A 19,793-nucleotide genomic window follows, 5' to 3' on the forward strand; every position below is an offset into this window, starting at 1 on the left:
ATTAAAGTAAAACTACAAAAGAATTCGTCCTTTTTCTAGGCATAAGAAGTCATCTAAAAGAGGCTAAATAAGTAGGCAGATAAATGGAGATAAGGGAAGTGCAGGCCTAGATTAGGGCAACTGCTAAGAAAAAGGAACGGATGAAATTATTACACTCAACAACACATGATGAACACTGATCTCTCGAAAGGAGTCTTTACCTGGCTGAAGGCTGCTGACTCAAATTCCGATTCAGCCACACTATCTGAATCCCGTACGATATGACTCCACTTTGTAGTGGTCTTCTTTACCTGTGAAAAAATCAAACCACGAAAGAACAGGAGGACATGTTAAATACCTTGTTACTACTGAATAATCTTTTTATTTTTTAAATTTTTTTTTACTATTGAATAATTTAAACGATCTAAGTCGAATCATTGAATGATTTATCTTTTAGAAACTAAAACAAAAACTACCTGAGAGTTTAGGTGCCTTGAAAGTATCGATTTTCTGTTCTTCACTTCACAGCTGTTGTCACTTGAGGCCCCTTCCACACTCCTTCGCAACAGTATCATCTGTGTCCGGGCCTCGCCATCCTCCTCACTGGACAGGTCATCTGAAACCCCATTACCCAAACGCCTGTAAGCCTCCTACAAAGAAAACAGCAACACCTTCACAGGGACACCTCACAGTACTCTAGCGAACGGCGTATGTATACCTGAAAAGCTCAAGTGAAAGCTACCAAGCAGTAGAAGTAAACTAAATCAAAACTAAACAAACCTGTATGTTACTTGATCTCGATATTAAGAGAAATTTCAAAATTAAGAAAAATAAGAATTTGAAGCTGAAACAGGCTCAAGTCAAACTCTAGGCCTAAATCACAACTCTTCTACTTTCCAGCTATGTAACTTTAAGAAATTTACTAAATCTCTTTGGGACTCAGTTCCCCCCTATGAAAAGTAATGACAATAAAAACACCTGTTCCACAAGGTTGTGGAAGAAGGAAGTTTGTAGCGTAAAGCACTTAGAACAATACTCAATAAACATTAGTAGAAGTAACGGCTTAATGAACACTAAAGAGACCACAGTCTAACAAATAAGACAGTTCAAGAGTGTGAAGTACAAGTTAGTTTGAGACGCAGAACAGAGCATCTCCACCTAAACTTAAAAACCGTTTCCCAGCCCCCTGCGACACTACTGCCCCCTCTCTGGAATGAGACACAGTGGCCTCTACACGAATGTGTTCACAGGCTAGGGAGACTGAATCAACAGCAGAGTAACAAGTTTTAGTCATAGGTATTTTATGAATAAGCTCCAGTCTCCAGATATTTTCTTTTTATAACCTGTGGTTTTACTTACTTATTAGGACAAACTTACATCACATTAGTATCTGTTTTGTATCTCTAAGAACAGAAAAATTTTACATATGAAACAAAAGATTTTGTTATATTCCTCAGATCTTACCCTACGACACTTTTCTCCATCCGAAAATTTCGCTTTCTCTCTTGTTTGCCACATTCTAAAATCTGGTCGACAGGGCCTCTTCTTCATGATAGGATGGAGACAACTTGACTCATTGTCAGTTTCAGTCCCTTTGTTAGATAGTAACTTTACCTTTTTAATCCTATTTTCAAAAAAACCAGAAAAGGTTACTAAATACTTTTCTGAGAATAACATCCTTCATGAAATCACTTTCTTCTGAGGAGTACAATCTATTGTTCTGGATATCAAGAAAAGTCAGAAATTATATTTTGTAGGCCTCTAGCTTGCTAAGGGAAATCAGAGGCAGAGAGTAATCAAAGAGACTCACAGAAAAGTGAATCTATTCATGTCAACTGAGAAGCAGCGTGTACTTCCTAGTTTTGTAAGAAAACAGACTAACAGCCCTATCCACTTCTCTCTCAAACTCAGTGGCAAGTCCTCCTTCGTGGTGCCCGTCAACGGCACGTGACAGATGTCTGCCTCGCTTCCGTCCGTTCCCCCGAACAACGGCCAGGCCGTGAAGCCAGCGCCTCTCAACTCCTCTATCGTGGCTGCCAACTGCCTCCCCACGGGCTACAGCTCCATTTGCTGAACGACATGGCCATGGAACCCTTCATAACACCTTTCACACCTGCTGCCCGCACCTTCCTGACCACACAGTAAGATCGTTTGGGACAGCGGCTTACCATGCCCAGCACACAGAACTTCAACACTTCAACCAAAAGGTATGAGCTTATCTCTGGAAAAACAAGTAAGCATACTTCCTCCTCAAAAAAGTAACTGCAAAAAATTTTTACTTTTAAGTTGCCATCATTAATACGAACAAAATAAGCATCTGAGTCATATTAGTGCTGCCAAAACCTGTAAAGCTACAAATGAGGTCAAATCTTTCCTTGAGCCATTTGCCTTTCTGCCCAGGAGCCCATCAATTCCAGACCCCTGTGCTGCACCCCCTTACTAAACAGGCACTGGTGCTCATATCCCTGACCTTTTTAAAATTCTTCTTTCTATCAAGATGTTAGCTGGTAAGGCTTAAAATATTTACGTTTCAGAGTATTTATGTTCTTGTAATCTTGGATCTAAAAACCATTAAAATCAAACAGAATGAAACTTTAATGGTTGATTACTAGATTTATAGGTAACATGAAAGAGGAACATTTGGAGTAAGCAAACCTTTCAAGAACCCTTAAAAGTCACTACACAGTCATAGCATGCCTATACTACTACTTCCTCCTGGGGCCCAATCAGATTGTATAAATGCTTATAAATGCTAACGTGGATACAAAATCAAGTAAATATTCCAACGTAAAATTCCCACCTGTTGCCAAAGAGAGTCCCCCAAAAACCACCAATAATGGGTTCAGATTCCAAAGTTTCTACTCCTCTGATTTTATCAGAGGAGTTATTACTTCCATTTTCTCGGATCCCATCACCATTTACAGTTTTTCGTAATTTTCTACAAAAAAATTCATAAACTTCAGATTATTTAAGACCTCTTCTGTTTTGCCCATAATATCCCTGCAGAAAATTACACCAACAGATTATTCCCTGTAATCAAGGAGAGTTAACTTCATATACTGGGGATAAACAATAGAAGAAAATTTCTGAATTTGGGACACAAATAGATTCTAAACGGAAGTCCTATGCCAGCATTTTATTCAGTCACTAAAAAAACAGGATTTCTATCCAGAAACATACTAGAAAAAATGTTCACTTGTGTGACCAAAACTCTTTTCAGACACACTCCACACCACTAGCAGAAGCCATTTACTTAACTACAGATATTAGAAATCTACCCCTTTGGCACATTTAATCAGGGCAATACAAAAATAAAAGCAACTCATCATTTTTTACTGATATCCTATGCAGTTAAATGCTGTATCTCAAAAATATCAATGTAACCCTGCACAGCACTTATTTCCTCAGAAAATACTAATCAGTTTAATTGGATCTACAAGGAACCTTCTCTTCAGAAAATTATTTTGAAAACTGGGGCCAGGGTATAGCTCAGTGGTACAGCATTTGCCTTGAAGACATAAGCCCTGGGTTCAATCCCAGCACCACAAAAAGAGAGTATGTTGAAATTCATTGCACCAATGAAAAAATTTTATTTGGTTATTAGTTAGGGAACCAAAATTAGATATTCTGAAAAAATATAACTTTTAGAAGATAATACTGAATAGTTCAAAAACAAGAAATATCAAATAGTAAAAACTTCACGTGAATTTAATTTGTGAAAGAGTCAAATTGATCTTGAGTAAAAGTTTAGACCACTTATATATCAATTACACACTTTTGGAAAAAGGTAAAATTTTGGTAGAACTAATCCAATGTACCAAGATCCTTGTGGATACAGAATTGTCAACTTCATTCGAGTAAGCCTGAATTTCAAAGAAAAAACATTTTTTGGCAGTGCTGGGATGGAAACCAGGACCTCACACATGCTAGAAAGTGCTTTACCACTGACCTACACCTCCAACCCAAGAATGCGTCTTATGATAAATTTTAAAGAATAATATAGTATAGGAATTTCCTTTTGAAGCAACTGTACTGAATGACAAAATTTCACCTGAGATTAGAAGTTAATAAGGTTTTCAGTGAAAGAAAAAAAGCATTTTAGGTAAAAACAAAAAATGAAGAATATACATGGAAGAGGAAGATTTTAAATTAACCAAAGATTTTATAAATCTCTTTAAATACCACTTCCAGAAAACACAAAACCAAGATGCAATTTCTCACTGTACCTCCTCCTCCGACTGCCATTGTTTCCCGATGGCCTTGTGATCTGAGTAGACACAATCTGACAGTGCACAGTCCCCATGAGGAGCATAAGGCACAAGGGTCCAAGTACTTCACTGACGTTCACGAGAGGCATCATAAGATACAACACGATCGCTATAACTGGAAAGAAGAGATTTTAAAATATAAAGCATTACACCTCCTCCTAAAAATTAATTCTAGTAACTACAAATTTCTACAACCTGTCATTTTAAAAAGAATTTAAAATAAATCATTTCCTAGAATAACATCCACTTGCATGTTAGCTGAGTAAAAGTCTGCAGCCACCGACTGCTAAGTAAGTGAAGGATAACATATTCAAAGTACTTGCCTCTCTGGCAGCCTGATGATCTAAATATTACTGAAGGGTTCCCATCACAAAACTGCTGCAGAAGCTGCCTAAGACATGTTCAGAAGAGCTGTTCCTGTCAGAGGAAGGGTATTTTCCAAACCCCAAAGTTCAAATGAAGCAACAAGCAAAGCTGGGATTTGAGCCCAGGCCTTCAGGCTCCAGCAGACTCATCTTAAGTAGCATGGTACATTGCTGCTTTGCATATGTTTATGAAACGTTCAAGTAAACAAATGATGCAAGACATGAAAACTATCAGAAACAATCTTCAAAACTTTCTATTTGTAATTATATAGATATGTTCTTTCAACTTTAACACAGTAGTAATTCCTGAACTGTATAAACTATTCCTGAATAGAGAAAAAGAAATCTAGCACTAACCCAACATACCAAGATCCTTGTTGGTAGTGAATTTTCAACCAATTTTGATTAAGGCTGAATTTCAAAGAGAAGGCTCTTCCCTTCCTTCCTTCCTTCCTTCCTTCCTTCCTTCTTTTTCTCAGTACTGAGGACCAAACCCAGGATGCCAACATAACCACGAAACCCCAAGAAATGGCAGCACCAGAACAAATAAACTACACCAACTTAGTTGATTTGCGAATATGGATATACATTCATCACTAAAAATGTAAGCTCTATGAAGGCAGGGAATTTTGGCTGTTTTGTTCACTGATAAGCCTACATCAGCACTTGACACACTAAGCACTCAGTTGAATGAGTGGTTGAAATACAGTCTTGACAAAATGAGTTTGACAGTATAGCAAAAGAACTCACTAAGAACGTAAGGGTTTATACTAGAAATACAAGAATACTTTAAAGCGGAAAATCTATCCAAATCATCCCAGAAAGTGACTGGGCTCTGCGCACATGAACCAGATGAGTGTCCTTATAAAACAATGTCCCTTAGGCCAGGCGCCGACATAGCGAGGAAACTGCCATCTACACAAGCAGATCCTCACCAGATACTAACTGCCAGTGCCTTGATCTTGGACTTTCCAGTCTCCAGAAGTGTGAGAAATAAATTTTGATTATTAGCCACCATGCCCGTGGCGTTTTTGTTATAACCTCCCAAACAGACTAAGACAGAGACTGATACAGAAAAATGGAAGAAGTTGCTCTAACACAGATCTAAAAGTACAAAAGCAGCCACAGAACTAAGTAATGAATGGACAGTCTAACAGAAGAGTTTTGAGGAGCAGGTCAGAAAGCCTAGATCTGCAGAACACGTTGCTAAAGGAGATGCTTAGGGATCAGAAGGAAAAATAGGTGAGTTATAAAGAAAGCTTCATGCCTATAATCCCACTTCCTTGAAAGGACCATAAGTTCAAGGCCAACCTGGGCAAGACTCTTTCTCACAATAAAAAATAAACAGGGATGGAGATATAACTCAATGCAAGGCCCTGAGTTTACCATAAAAAAAAAACCTTAAAAAGCCAGATACGGTGGCGCACATCTGTAATCCCAGCCACTTTAGAGGCTGGGGCAGCAGGATAGCAAGTTCAAGCTCAACCTGGGCAAGCAACTTAGTAACTTAGTGGGAACTGTCTCAAAATAAAAAATAAGAAGAGCTGGGAGGTAGCTCAGTAGAGCTGGGAGGTGGCTCTAGGTTCAATTCACAGTTCCATAAAAAAATGAAGTAAGAGGGTAGGGGAAAAGAGAACAAAGAGGAGGTGGAGGAGGAGGACAGAATGGAGGAAGAGGAGGAGAGAGAGGGGGAAGAGGAAGAGAGAGAGGAAGAAAAGGAGGAGGAAGAAGAAGAAGAAGAGGACAGAGAGGAGGAAGAGGAGAGAGAGACAGAAGAGGAGGGAGAAGGAGGAGGCAGAGGAGGAAGAAAAGAAAAAGCTTCAGTCTTTTTAGAAATATGGGTAAAGGCTACTCTGGTGAAGTCTCAGACAGAAATGAGAAATAATGTTATTGGAAACGAGAGGAGAAGTTACAGAGTGACAAAGAACTTGGCTGAATTGTGTCTAGTGTTTTGTGGAAGACAGAATCATCCAGACCTTTGATCTTAGACTTCCCAGCCTCCACGACTATGAGAAACAAATCTGTGTTGTTCATAGAACAGCCAGTCTATGATATTTTTGTTACAGCAGCTTGAACATACTAAAACAGAAAGTGATGTAAATTATGATGTCCTTATATAATAGAATATTAAGCAGCTAGAAAAAGTGTTCATGGTAAATTCACATGATAGACTGACTCCCAGACAGACTCCCAAAATGAGAGTTCTAAATAATGGTCTGCCCATATGGTGGACTGTTCTACAGGCATTGAAGTGAGTTATGAGGACAAAACATAATCAAAAATTCAGCAGCTGCTGTACTGGGCAACATAAGCACAAAACACTTCCATCATTACAGAACTTCCACTACACAGAGCTATCACAAGTTTTAAAAGTTTAAACTTATGGAATTCATACATGTATTTTTCTCTCTGCAGCTTAAGGTTTTTTTAAAACAAGATAAAGAAAAACACAATCACCCTTAAGTCTTTCACCTTACACCAACCTCTTTGTTTTAATTCGTATCTTTGGGGGCGGGTAGCTGCAATACACACTCCCCACTCTGGCAGTGTCTCTGTCAGGCAACAGAGACGCAGTGGGAAGGAAATACACCGGGCCCCTGCGCACAGCGAGAAGAGAAAGCAGCACACCAGGCAGATGTGCAGTGCTGACAGCGACACTGCTCGTGCACCAGTGAGTGAAGTACAGACAGGGATGGCCTATCAAAGCGACGTCTGCGCTGAGGTCTTCAATTTGAGGAAAAACAAGCTACTTGAAAATCCTTAAGAATGTTTTGAAAAGAAAGAAAAACTCTGTATGTAAAATCTAAAGAAAAGCATTATCCCTAGAGCGAGAATGGCAGTGGAAGGCCAAGAAATGGTACGAGATGATTCTGAGAGGAAGCAGGGCGCAGATGATGTGGGGGGCATTACAAGCCACAGGGAGGACTTCAGGTGTCCATCCTAAAGTCACCTGAAATGAAAAGCTTTTAGGTAGAAAAATCACACAATAAAGTTCCCACTTTAAAAGGTTTCTCTAATTGTTGCGAGGAAAACAGTGGGCAGAAAGAAGGCTGAGTGGACATTACGTCAGTGCCCTGGGCTGGAGATACGAGTTCTCCGGACTGCGCTGGAGGCAGCAGAGACTGACGGAGAGTCAGGGTAGGGTCTGGAAGCCCAACTTAGACAGAATGGCAGACTGGGTGTGAGAACTATGGTTGCATAAAGCCAGAAGACTTATTTTTCACTTGAAAATGGATGCTGGATGAAATCATGTAAGGAAATGGAAAAGATCTAAGAGAAACAAATTGTACAAAAAAAATCAAGATACGATTACGGTGACTTTTGATATGATTAAGTTCAGGATACTTACTAAGTCCCATGTGGGAATGTCAAGCAACAGTTAGACTTATCAGCCCAAAGCGCAGTAGAGAATCTGACCTGAAGGTACAAAATTTGGGAAGTACCAACAACTGTCAGTTGTATTTTTTAAATGGGGCTTGCTAAGAGTACTTAAAGCACACACGAGAACCCAGGATCCAATCTGGAAGTAATTCAACATGCAAAGGTCAGATAGAAGACCAAACTGACTAAACGAGCCCATGAGAAAGACGGAAAGAAACCAGCGGGAGTCAGAGGATTGTAACAGTGTACACCCCTTCACTTCTTCGTACTGTACTTTCAATCATTAAATGAAAGGGAAATTTAAGAATAGATCTTCATGATCTGAAAACAAAAGCAGCAAAATGAAACTGTCACACTTCATTCCAGCTCTTCCAGTTACCTTGCATGAGGTAAAGCAGTAGCAGCCAGACAAAGATTCTCACAGAGGTAACCTGGATCCACCAGCTGCTGAACAATGGAAAAAACACAACTCGAACGAGCCCCTTCCGAGTCAGAGATGTCCACGGAATTTCAGGTTTGGCTTTGGCAAATGTTGAGCCTTTAAATGCAAGAAAACAAAGTAAGGCACCCGTGCATGCACTGTATTGTGGCCACTCGCAGGACCTTAGAAACAGGAGAGAACAAAACCGAGCGCATGACTTGTGCAGTTAAAAAGGACCCTCCTGGGCCGGGGAGATAGCTCAGCGGCACAGCACTTGCCTGGCAAGCATGAAGTCGTGAGTTTGAGTTTGATTCCCAGTTTTAAAAAAAACCTCTTAAATGGACATTAAACATAGTAACTTCTTGTCTCAGTCCCTAGGACAGGAGCTCAAAATATGTCAGGCTCACAATGTATTTTTCTAAATTATACAAGTCTCCAAGTTCATCTCCCTTTCTCATTATATAAAAACCATGTAACTTACATAACCACACAATACTAAGTCGAAGAGTAAAGGTCCAAAGCTTGAATAATAAAGGAAAATTTTACTAAGTACACCATCACATGGGGAAGATACCTAAAAGTAATCTGCAGTACCACTACGAAATAATATTACAATATGCGTAAGAAACAAATCAGTTTTAGAACTCACCTCTGATTAAGTCAACATCAATCAAGTCTGGCTTTATATGACCCATCTTTTTTGGTTTGTTTTTGAAGCCCTAGAATAAAACAAAATAGAAATAATCATATAAAAAACAATCCTTTTGGAGGCTGAGGCAGGAGAATCCCCATCAGTTTGAGGCCCACCTGGGCTACACAAAGTGAGTTCAAGGCCAGTCTGAACTGCATAGTGAAACCTTGTCTCAAGAAGGAAAAAAAAATCCTTTTAAATATAAAAAATAAACATATGTTTCTTTTCCTTTTGTCTGACTTTTTATTAGAGGCATTTTTATCCTAATGTTCCTTAAAAAACTTGTCATTAATTTGTTCCAGTTTTGGGCTTATCAAATAATACATGGATATGCTTTGTCATTTTTTAAAATAATCAAATAATGTCAAAGGATCAATAAATGGAAAATAATTGTCCTCTGAGCCACACCCCCTCCTCTCAATTTTGTTCTTCAAAAACAAATTTCACCTTGTTTTTAGTGGTTTCTTTGTATTTTACTGCTATACTTCGAAATAATATGCTTATACTATTATTTAATTTATTGATTCATCAGTATCAATTCTTCTACTAATTTCTTCATACAGTGAGAACATAGCTTTTAGACCACTAACATCCATATCCTAGGTTCTACGTGTGTGTATGTGTGTGTGTGTGTGTGTGTGTGTGTGTGTTTAAAAATGCAACACTGGGGGCTGGGGAATTAGCTCAGTGGCACAGCGCCTGCCTCGCAAGCGCAAGGTCATGAGTTCAATTCCTGGTACTAGAGGAAAAAGAAAAACAATAAATAAATAAAATGCAACACTGGGTCTGAACCCAGTGCCTTCACACTGAGCGACATTTCCACAGCATTTCTTTTTCACTTTTTATTTTGAGACAGGGTCGTGCTAAGTCATTACATTGCCCAGACTATGCTTGAACTTGGTGATACTGATGCCTCCGTCTCACAGAGTGCTGGGATTACAGATGCCCACCACCACTAAATAATGTGTATAAAATGTTTACGTAATATGTACAAGAGCTCCAAATTAGCTGGACCTGGCATACATACCCCAACCTGTAATCCCAGAACTCTAGGGGGCCGAGGCAGCAGAACTCCCAAGTTTGAGGCCAACCTGTGCAACTTAGTGAACTTAGCAAGACTCTGTTTCTAAATTAAATAATTAGTTAATTACTTTTTAAAGAGCTAGGGACGTAGCTCAGTGTAAAGCCCCCTGGTTACCACCCAAAAAAAGACAGAAAGACAAAGAAACAGTGCCTCAATTTGGAAATATCCATCAATAATAACCTGAAATCCCCCATTACCAGCAGAATGGGCAAATAATTGTGACATTGTACTGAATAAACTATATCACATGCAACTCACAAATCTCACAAACATGTTGAACAAAAGGTGTTAGGCTAAAAAAGCAGGTATACTGTATCAGTTCATGTATGTAACCCTCAACTCGGCAAGGCCACTGTGTGCTCACCAGAGGATGTTAGTTACCCCTGGTGTCGGTGACAGGAGAGCGCGGGAGGGAGCGTCCACCCACTGTGCATGTTCAGTCTCTTAATTTGAGTGCTATGACACAGTTGTATTCAGTCTGTGAAAATACCTCAAGCTCTACACTTCCAATCCTGTTGTGTATAAGTATATTCATATTTAATATGTTTTACCTCAACAGCAATTTTTTAAAACTTATTGGATCCTCTGTTTATTGATTTGGGGCCTCAACCATGAAGTCCTCAAGCAGAAATATTGCCATTTCACTGATGGAATCACCAAACATTAATACCCAAATGCAGTTTCCTAGGGTCACTCAAGTTCCTCAAAAGAACGTATTCCTTTAATGTAATTTCAGTGGTAATTTAGAAGTGAGAGATTACAAAAGTATCTGGCTAACCTACAACATTTAACTAGAAATGTAGTCCTTAATACTGTTTCAGAGAATAAGGAAAAAATGTTTTTCAAGCCAGGTGTGGTGGTACACACCTGTAGTCCTAGCACTCGGGAGGCTGAGGCAGGAGGACCACCACACTGAGGCGAGCCTGGGCTACACAGTGAGACCCTGTCTCAAAAAGAAAATAATACGTTTGTCAAGGTCTCAGTCTTCTACCATTCCAAATTAAAGAAGCTATATTCATTTCTCGTAACAGGTAAATGCACAGACTGCCACAGAGTGCGTGTCACTCCCCAGGTTTGCAAAGGCCCTTAAATTGATCATTATTGCTTTAAAGCACTTACTCAATCTTATTATCATGTAGACAATAGTGTTTACTGAAAAAATTCTGCAACTGACAGTCATGACAACCTTGCTACACGTTATGCATTGAGTGTAAATTTATAAAGTTATCATTTGTTTTTGTTTCAAACTCTTGGTTTGCCTAACAGTTAAATTACTATTAATAAACTAAACTTTTGCAAGATGAATCAGCACATGTACATATTAATTCTTAATCTAGTTTTTAAAATTAGCTATTTAAGCATTAAAATTAATGCAAACATTAAAGGATACTGTCATTTGCTATTTCCCTGTTCTAGACATTGCACCAGAATTTATCTTTAGCTGTAACTACACAGATGTAGTCCATCAATTTCTCTCAAGTGAAACCAGTGCTTCTAGTTCAACTCAACTATAGCTACAGATTTTATAGAAAAAGTCCTTAATCTCTAAACTATAATAAAATTAAATGTAAGGTGTCAAATTTTGAAAATAACACAAGAAAAGTTACCATTTGAAGAAACACACACTAATTCTTCAAATATTCATAATTTTCATGGGAATAATGATCTTACGTTCAAAATAAGAAATTCAAAACTTAAAACTGCCAGACATACTGTTGCACACTTAGGAACATGGTCCCAGCACTCAGGAAGCTGAGGCAGGAGGATCTCAAGTTGAAGACCAGCCAGGAAGCCGGGGATATAGCTCAGCAGTACAAGCGCCTGCCTGGCAAGTGCAAGGTCCTGAGTTCGATTCCCAGTACAAAAAAAAAAAAAAAAAGACCAGCCAAGACTACAAAGGGAGACCATATCTCGAAAAAATATATATAAACCAGGCATGGTGGTGCATGCCTGTAATCCCAGTACTCAGAAGGCTGAGGCAGGAGGATCACTGTGAGCTTGAGGCTAGCGCAGCTACATAGCGAGTTCAAGGCCAGCCTGGGTTACACAGCCTGGCCAGCCTGGATTACTCAAAACAACAATAATCAACATAGCCCCGTAGACATGTACATCCATAGTATTCCAACTAAAGGAGCTTCAAGTGCTTTGACTTCAAAACCAAAAAGGTTTTTCTACTCTTTGCTTTCTAGACATTTTACCTATGTTATAAAATTAGGGTTCACATTAACTAGTTTATTCCAAATTCTACAAACCTCCTCTAATGAGGGAAACATTCTCTCAACAAATATTCAACATGCATATTTCACATGTTAGATTTTCTGCTTGAGCTTGGTACAGAGTAATAAAGAAATCAAAACATGGCTCTGTCTTCAATTTCTGTACAGTACTGAGAAAAGACAAGAAGATGTAAGAGAAACTGGTTTCTCAGGAATAAGGCCTAAGCTCCCCTACCGTTTTTTTTTTCCACGGGACAAGAGTCACAAATAAATTTATGGCCATAGTTGTGAGAGAGAAAAAGAAAACCAGAGTGTATTTCTGTGTATTTTATACTGAAGGAGAATAAAAACACATGCCACATCCTTGACTTAGGATCCCTTTGCTTTATCCCTCACATTGCGTAGTTTGCACAAGAAATAGCGCAGGCACTAGAGCACTTTATCTAAAATGTGTCCACCTGTTTGACTCCTTGAGTCCTAACTACCCTGTGAAATTAGTATCTTTATTATCCTCACTTTACAGAGAGAAAACCAAGGCCCAGAGAGATTCCAACCCAATCATTTTCACTCCACAAAGTGTGTGCTCTTAACGACTAGACTATCTTGCCTTTCATATGGTACAAAACATATCCTTCTAGATTAAACAAAACTGCTTGACTTTGCAAGGTTTGTTGGGATTAAACCCTGAGAACTGTGAGTCGACTTCCTCCTTGTCTGCACCTCCACTCGGCAGCCCCGGGAAAGCGGCCAGGGGGGAATTCTGCAGAGCCGCAGCTGTAGGTGCACTCAGCTCTCTCTGCTGTTAGCTCCCCACATAACTGGGCAGCACTACCACAAGCTCAGAAGCACCTGACAAATGAAGTCCCTACTTTAGACAGAGGGACAAAAACACTGCAGGTTTTGCTGGAACAGAGCAACCAAAACGCTGCAGGTATTGCTACAGTACTGTTGGACTCACATTTAACCGGGAGTAAGACAAGTGAAACCCTGTAACACATCTCTATTTCATAGTGTGCTGAAATTTTCTTTTTTTTCCACTGAAAGAGTTAAACTGCTGTACAGTCTGGCACAAAAAGGGAAACCATCTCTAATCTAGGGCAGATGAACAATAAATAATACTTATAAAATAGCACCACAGGAACATGTGTAAGGGCACCCAGTTCTTACAGGGCACCCACTTCTTACATTTAAGAAGTCAAAGAAAGACTTCTAAAGGGAAATAGTATCTAACCTGAAATCTGAAATCTACTTAAGCATTTGCCAAGTTGGGCATGAGATGCAACAAAGGAAGGAATTAAGAAAAGCATATGAGAGAACTCAGAAATAACAGAGATCACAGCCAAAACGAAAAGACAGTTCAACAAGGCCGAAAGCACAGAGTAGAAGTGGAACAGGGTCAAGATATGGGTGAGAGAGATAAACTGGCAAGACAAGGCAATGCCATTCTGTGGAAATTATGAATTATTCTAGCAATACGCTTTTATTTTAAGGATCCTAGGAAGTCAAGAAGTTTTAAATATGAGAAAAATAATCAAATTTGTGTTAAACAAAACAAGAACTTTGACTTCATTGAGGAAAACAGGTGCCAGGACAGGAGTCAGTAAGCAAGAGAAAGGAGTCACCAAGTTAAAAAACCTCCTTCAGCAATCTAGATCAGGAGTGAACAAACTTTCTCTGCAAAGGGCCAGCAGTGTTAGGCTCTGTGGGCTGTGGCATCTCTGACACTGCCACAGCAGTGCTTAAGCAGACAGAGACATTGACAGCAAGGAGGTAAACCACTGAGCCTGGCTGTGTTCCAGCTTGACTCGCCCATAGGCAGTTCGCCAGAGGAGTAAAGATAACAGGTCACAGCAGTAATCAGAAGCGTGAAGCGGTCAAAAGATAGCACACACGACCCAGAAGTACTGGTCAGCAAAAAATGGGATTACTGTGAAGGTGAAATGACAGAATGCTATATCTTATATGCTTAGCTATTTATTGAACAGGAAAAGTAAGAGAAGAACATGATTGGATCAATAGAGGGAAGGGGACATCCTGCTCACATTCCACTGGCCAAGCAAATGGTAGGGATGGGAAGAATTCTCCCACAGGAAAGGATCGCAGGGCATGTGACAATAGGTAGAGTCACACAATCTTGTTACATGTGGGGAAGAAAATAATTAAGAAAATTAATGTTATAGACAGCTAAGTTTATATGACCCTCAAGTTCACATCTAAATGCTGATGAGATTTGTTTTGCCACGGTATACATGAAGGGTATTGACAAAGTCAATAAACCTACATATTCATCTCTATCCACCTATCTCATATGGAAATATATATCTTATTGCTCAGACAACTTATTATATTTTTGATAAAAATGTTTTAAAATTAATCTCTATTTTTATTAAAAATAATACTCATATTACAAGGCTAATTTTCTTAAAAACTCAAGCCTCATTCTTTCATACTCAATTCCTATTTCCTAGTCCTTTCTTCTTTTCCCTTATTTTGAAATAAAATGGTGATAGTATTTTCATCAATTTCACACGCTATGCATTCCTTTCTTATTAAGATGAGATCTGTTTTAATTTAGCCTTTCAGCGACTTTCTGTATCTGACTTTCTGTATCCTCATACACAAAATGAGAGTAACAGCATTTACTGCAGAAAACTGTTGTAAGGATCAGTTATTTTGTGTGGGGGTGGGTGCTGTTTACAGTAATATAAAACATGTATGACATGCTATCATCATTACACTATTAAGCACCCAAACTACAATTTTTCTCCCAATAGTTTTATCTCAAATTTTAGCTAAATCAATGTTTGATGTATAGTGTGTTCTAATTAAAAAATATGGTTCACAGCTAAGCCAAGTTGTGAACTGTAATTACCTCTATATGTTGGTTGTCCTAGGACTGTAAATCACTTCATTTTTTTCATTTCTATTCACTTCCTACATGTGTATTACTAATGCATCTTCAAACTCCCTGTATGACATTTTTGCTTCCAGTGTGCTCAATCACAACAAAATTCATGGTTTTTTCGTTTTGTTGTTTTTAAACCTTGAAAGATATCATAGTTTTCTACCCTCTAGCTCCATCCGGGACTGCTGTACTCCAGGCCAGACATAAGCTATCATCCCAGGACATCTGAAATCATCCCGCAGTGCCTTTGGTCCTGTTTTGGCTTTTCTGTTCCTTGATCATACAGACTCATCATTTATTCATTCATTATAATACATGTGATCACATAGCTTTCTGAGGGAAAGGAGATATACATTTTTGGAGACTTGAAAGTATGAAAACAGTTTTATGTGATACCTTTGCATTTGATTAATACTTAGACTGGGAATAAAATTTTAGGTGGAAATAATTTTTTCAGGGGTCACTGTATCGACTTTCCACTGCAGAAGGAGCCACTGTCTTCTAGCTTGCAAATAAGCCCTAAGTTGCTGGAATCATTCAGACTCCTAATCTTTTGCATACGCTCTGTTCTGATCCTTCTTTCCTTCCACTCTGTTTAATCCAATCTCTACAATGTTGTGAAATGTCACGATGTTTCTTAGCGTGTGCGATCACTTAAAAGATCCTTTCTACTGAAAGGATTCTGAAGAATCTTTTGTGTTATTTGATAATTTCTGGAATACACATTAGCTGAATGTTAGACTTCCTGCATGAACTATATTCTCATTTTGTTTCCTTGTTCTTTTATACTATTTTGGAGGACAATAGTTTCAACTTTTTCTTTCAACTTTTCAACTGAATTTATTTTGAGTATTTTTTAGTTCTCTTACTTTTTTTAAAATCTGGTATCTTTTTGTCTTTTTTTTTTTTTTTTTGGTACTGGAAATCAAACTCAGGATCATTCGTGCTTGCCAGGCAGGCACTTATGTCACTGAGCTATATCTCTGGCCCTCTGTTTTGTTTTTTAGTCATTCTTTTTTAAATTTACCAATAAACTTAATATTTATTATGTATGACATATTTTGAAGTATATATGCAGACAGTTCCTGACTTACAATGGTTTACTTTTACAGTGCTGCAAAAGCAAAATGCATTCAGCAGAAACCACACTTTAAATTTCAATCTTCTTGTGGGCTACCATTATGGAGTAAGAGCTCTTTTGTGATGCTGGACAGCAGCAGTAAGCCACAGCTCCTAGTCAGTCATAAGATCCGGGGTAAACATCGCATGTGCTCTGCGTTCTGTGTAGTGTGTTGCTAACGATGATATCCTGGAGGTTTGGTATAGTAAATCCATTTTCAACTTATGATATTTTCAACTAACAATGAGTTTGTTGGAAGCGTAACCCCATTGTAAGTCAAGAAACATCTCTGTATATTGTGGAATGACTAAATCTAATCACAAATTCATTACTTCACATATGTTATGGTTTGTGTCTGTGTGTCTCCCCAAAGCCTCATGCGGTCATGGGGTGGGCTTTTAGAGTTTGATTGATTATGGGTGTGAGAGCTACACCCGCCCTGGGGTGGAGAGTTTGCATATGTAAGGGAGAGGAAGAGGCTGCTTGCCGCCACTCCTCCCTTTTGTGTTTGTTGCTTTGCTGTGTTCTGCCGCCTTGAGCTGTAGCCCTCTGCCATGTGCCACTCTACCTTGTAACCTGCCAAGTATGGACTGAAACCTCCACAAACTGTAAGCGAAATAAACCTTTCCTTCCTTTATTTTGGGCATAAAGTATTTTGTCCCAGCAACAAGAGAAAAATAACCAAGACAACATAGTATCATTTTGGGAGTAAGAACACTTTATAGCTAAGCAAATTTCAAGATTACACTGTATCATTAGCTATAGTCACCATATTGTCCACCTCTTGTACTGCACTCTCATTTTTATAGTATGCAGTTCCTTACAGATACTGTCTTTAAAATAGTGCTCTTCGCTGGACATGGTGGTACATACCTATAATCCCACCTACTTGGGAGACTAAGGCAGAAAGGTCCTAAGTTGGAGGCTAAACTTAACAAGAGCCTGTCTCTACATAAATACAGACATACACACATAAATGGGGATACAGACGTAGCTCAATGGTAGAGTACACCTACATTTAATCCCCAGAACTGCAGGGGTTAAAAAGTAATTCCTTCATTACTTCTTTTTCCTTTCCTTTTTCTAAAGTCTCAAATAATTGATGGATTCTACCCACTTCTATTCAAGAGTAGACACTAACATGCTGAATACAAGCTCAGGCTGCAATGGATGAAGCTTTTGGAATAGTGGAGCTCACTGTGGAGGTGTAGCCAGACATTTCACCTTTCAGTACCCTTCAGTGTTTTTTCATCTTTATAGTCTTCTGTTTGAAGGCTGTCAATCTGGCCACCAAACTCACTTGGATCCCCATCATTAGCACTGCTCCTAATTCAACTGCCATTTGTTTGTGGTTCCAGAATACAGAACTTTTCTGACTCAGCCTCTCTAGGGCACATGCTTCAGTTCAGTCTTCTGTCAGAAGAAGATAAGGGTAATAATGGGGCTATGTGGAAATAAGGAAGATCTAGCGGTGGTCTCATGCCCGATACATATGCTCAAACAGTCCTATTTTCAATTCTGCCTCATTCCCAAAGTCTTACCTGATGAATCTAATTCTTAAGTCTTTCAGAAATTAAACACAGGAGTTTTACTAGTTTCTTACTAGTTTCCTTTACTGTAAACATTTGAAGATTTTTACTTTCTTCGCTTATCATCTGCTTTCCAAATTTCAAAACTGTACCGATAACTCTAATTTAACAAACAGATTCATGACAGGGTTGTAACTCATGTCTTGCTGCCAGGTGGCTTGAACCACCGGTGGTACATGCATGACTGTTCCATCAGGTGGCTTTTTATTAACTTTATTAGTACAAAGACCAAACAAAATAATCAGATCCATTTGTACCACTGGTGGTACAAGCTGCCCAATGGGATAGTCACGCACGTACCACTGGTAGTTCAAGCCAGCAGGAACGTGTGTCTCCTCTCTCATTCTCCTGGCTCTCTGAGGACAGTATCTTTTTCTTATTTGCTATAATTTTAGAGTAACTTCAAGAAGAGAACACATGGAGATTAATGCGTGTACTCAAAATGTCATCTGTAATGAGAAGAGTCATCCGTCATACACCCATCATCAGCATGAGAAACAGCTCAGTAGCTTCTCAGCTTGACTAGCCTTTTTTATTTTCTAAGGCTAAAACTATGTCATTTACATAGATTTTCTAATATTATTTTAAAAAAACAAAGACAATTTAAAAAAGAAAACTTTAACTAGAATGTTCTGCTCATCTTAGCAAATATATTGCACACAGCATGTTAGATAGTAGTAACAGGGAACATTCTTGTTTTAGTCTTATTTTGGAGGGCTCAGCTGACCATCACTAAAAATGTTAGGCCTAACACATTCTCTCAAGAAATTTTAAAACACTATTTTCATTGTCAATATGTATAAAAAATCTGGGATACATTATATATCCTACTTTTTCCTACTGTTTGTGTGATTTTTAAAATACTTTTTGAGGCATCATTTACATACTAATTAGTGCAGTCATTTTTAAGCATGTAGTTTTAGCAAATTAATTCACAGATTGTTAGTAAATACACAGTACATAATCCTTTATACTCAGGTTTTAGAGTATGTCTATCGCCTCAAAATTTCCTTTGTGCCTGCAAAGGAAATAGTCCATTTCTCATTACCATAATAAAGTGACTGGCCAAGTAACTTTATACAGAAAAGAGGCTTATTTGGGCTCACAGTTCTGGAGGGATAAGGTCAATGTCTGGCAACAACAGCCTTCTTGCTGGCAGCCCCGCAGTGGCAGAGAGCACTGCACGGCAAGAGAGAAAGAGAGCATATAGGTGTCTGTCTTCCGGTCTCCCTTCTGTCCTTATAAAGACACCAGGATTCAATCACGCTGACTTCACTCTTATGAATTTATCTACTCTGAATAACCTCCCCAAGGTCCGACCTCTAAATACCACAGTCAGATTACATTTCCACCCTCTTAATACTTCAAAATGGGGATTCAACTTCAGCACATGAATGACACTTTGGAGGACATTCAAACAAGACAAAAACCATAGCAGCCTGTTTGCAGTAAATCTTTTCCTACTTGCTATGATAGGCAATCACTGCTCTATTTTTATTTTATATCTTTACAGATGGCTAGAAATTTCATAAAAACCAAATCACATGTTTGTGCCTGATTTCTTTCATTTGGAATATTTCTGAGGCTCACCCATGTTTTTAGTATAAATTAATAATTGTACAGACGTAACACATTTGTTTATCCATTCACCAGTTGATGGACAATTGGATTTTTTTCCAGATTTGGAGCTCTACAATAATTTTCTTCCTGAAATTACTCTAAAATTGACACTTTGGAATAGTGCTGCTGTAAGTATTTATATGTGTTTGTTTTT

General features: G+C 38.6%; 1 protein-coding gene across 6 annotated transcripts in view; it reads right to left on the reverse strand.

Moving 5' to 3' along the window:
* Phtf1 (putative homeodomain transcription factor 1) overlaps positions 1-19,793 on the reverse strand; it is a 53,742-nt gene that overhangs the window by 21,837 nt on the left and 12,112 nt on the right. For 5 of the 6 annotated variants that reach the window (XR_001234855.1, XR_001234856.1, XM_013516424.1 and 2 more), the window contains 7 exons: positions 9,064-9,133; positions 8,373-8,531; positions 4,206-4,362; positions 2,780-2,917; positions 1,444-1,603; positions 456-629; positions 201-290 (listed from right to left, as the gene is read on the reverse strand). Coding sequence is in view for 4 of the 6 variants with exons in the window: in XM_013516424.1 (XP_013371878.1) it covers positions 201-290; positions 456-629; positions 1,444-1,603; positions 2,780-2,917; positions 4,206-4,362; positions 8,373-8,531; positions 9,064-9,133 (948 nt within the window). In the remaining 2 variants the exon portion in view is untranslated. The remainder of the gene's footprint in view (positions 1-200; positions 291-455; positions 630-1,443; positions 1,604-2,779; positions 2,918-4,205; positions 4,363-8,372; positions 8,532-9,063; positions 9,134-19,793) is intronic. The other variant, XM_005388979.2, reaches the window with a different exon arrangement.

The sequence above is a fragment of the Chinchilla lanigera genome, unplaced genomic scaffold, assembly GCF_000276665.1.
Source record: "Chinchilla lanigera isolate Chin_1 unplaced genomic scaffold, ChiLan1.0 scaffold00034, whole genome shotgun sequence".
Taxonomy (NCBI): Eukaryota; Metazoa; Chordata; class Mammalia; order Rodentia; family Chinchillidae; genus Chinchilla; species Chinchilla lanigera.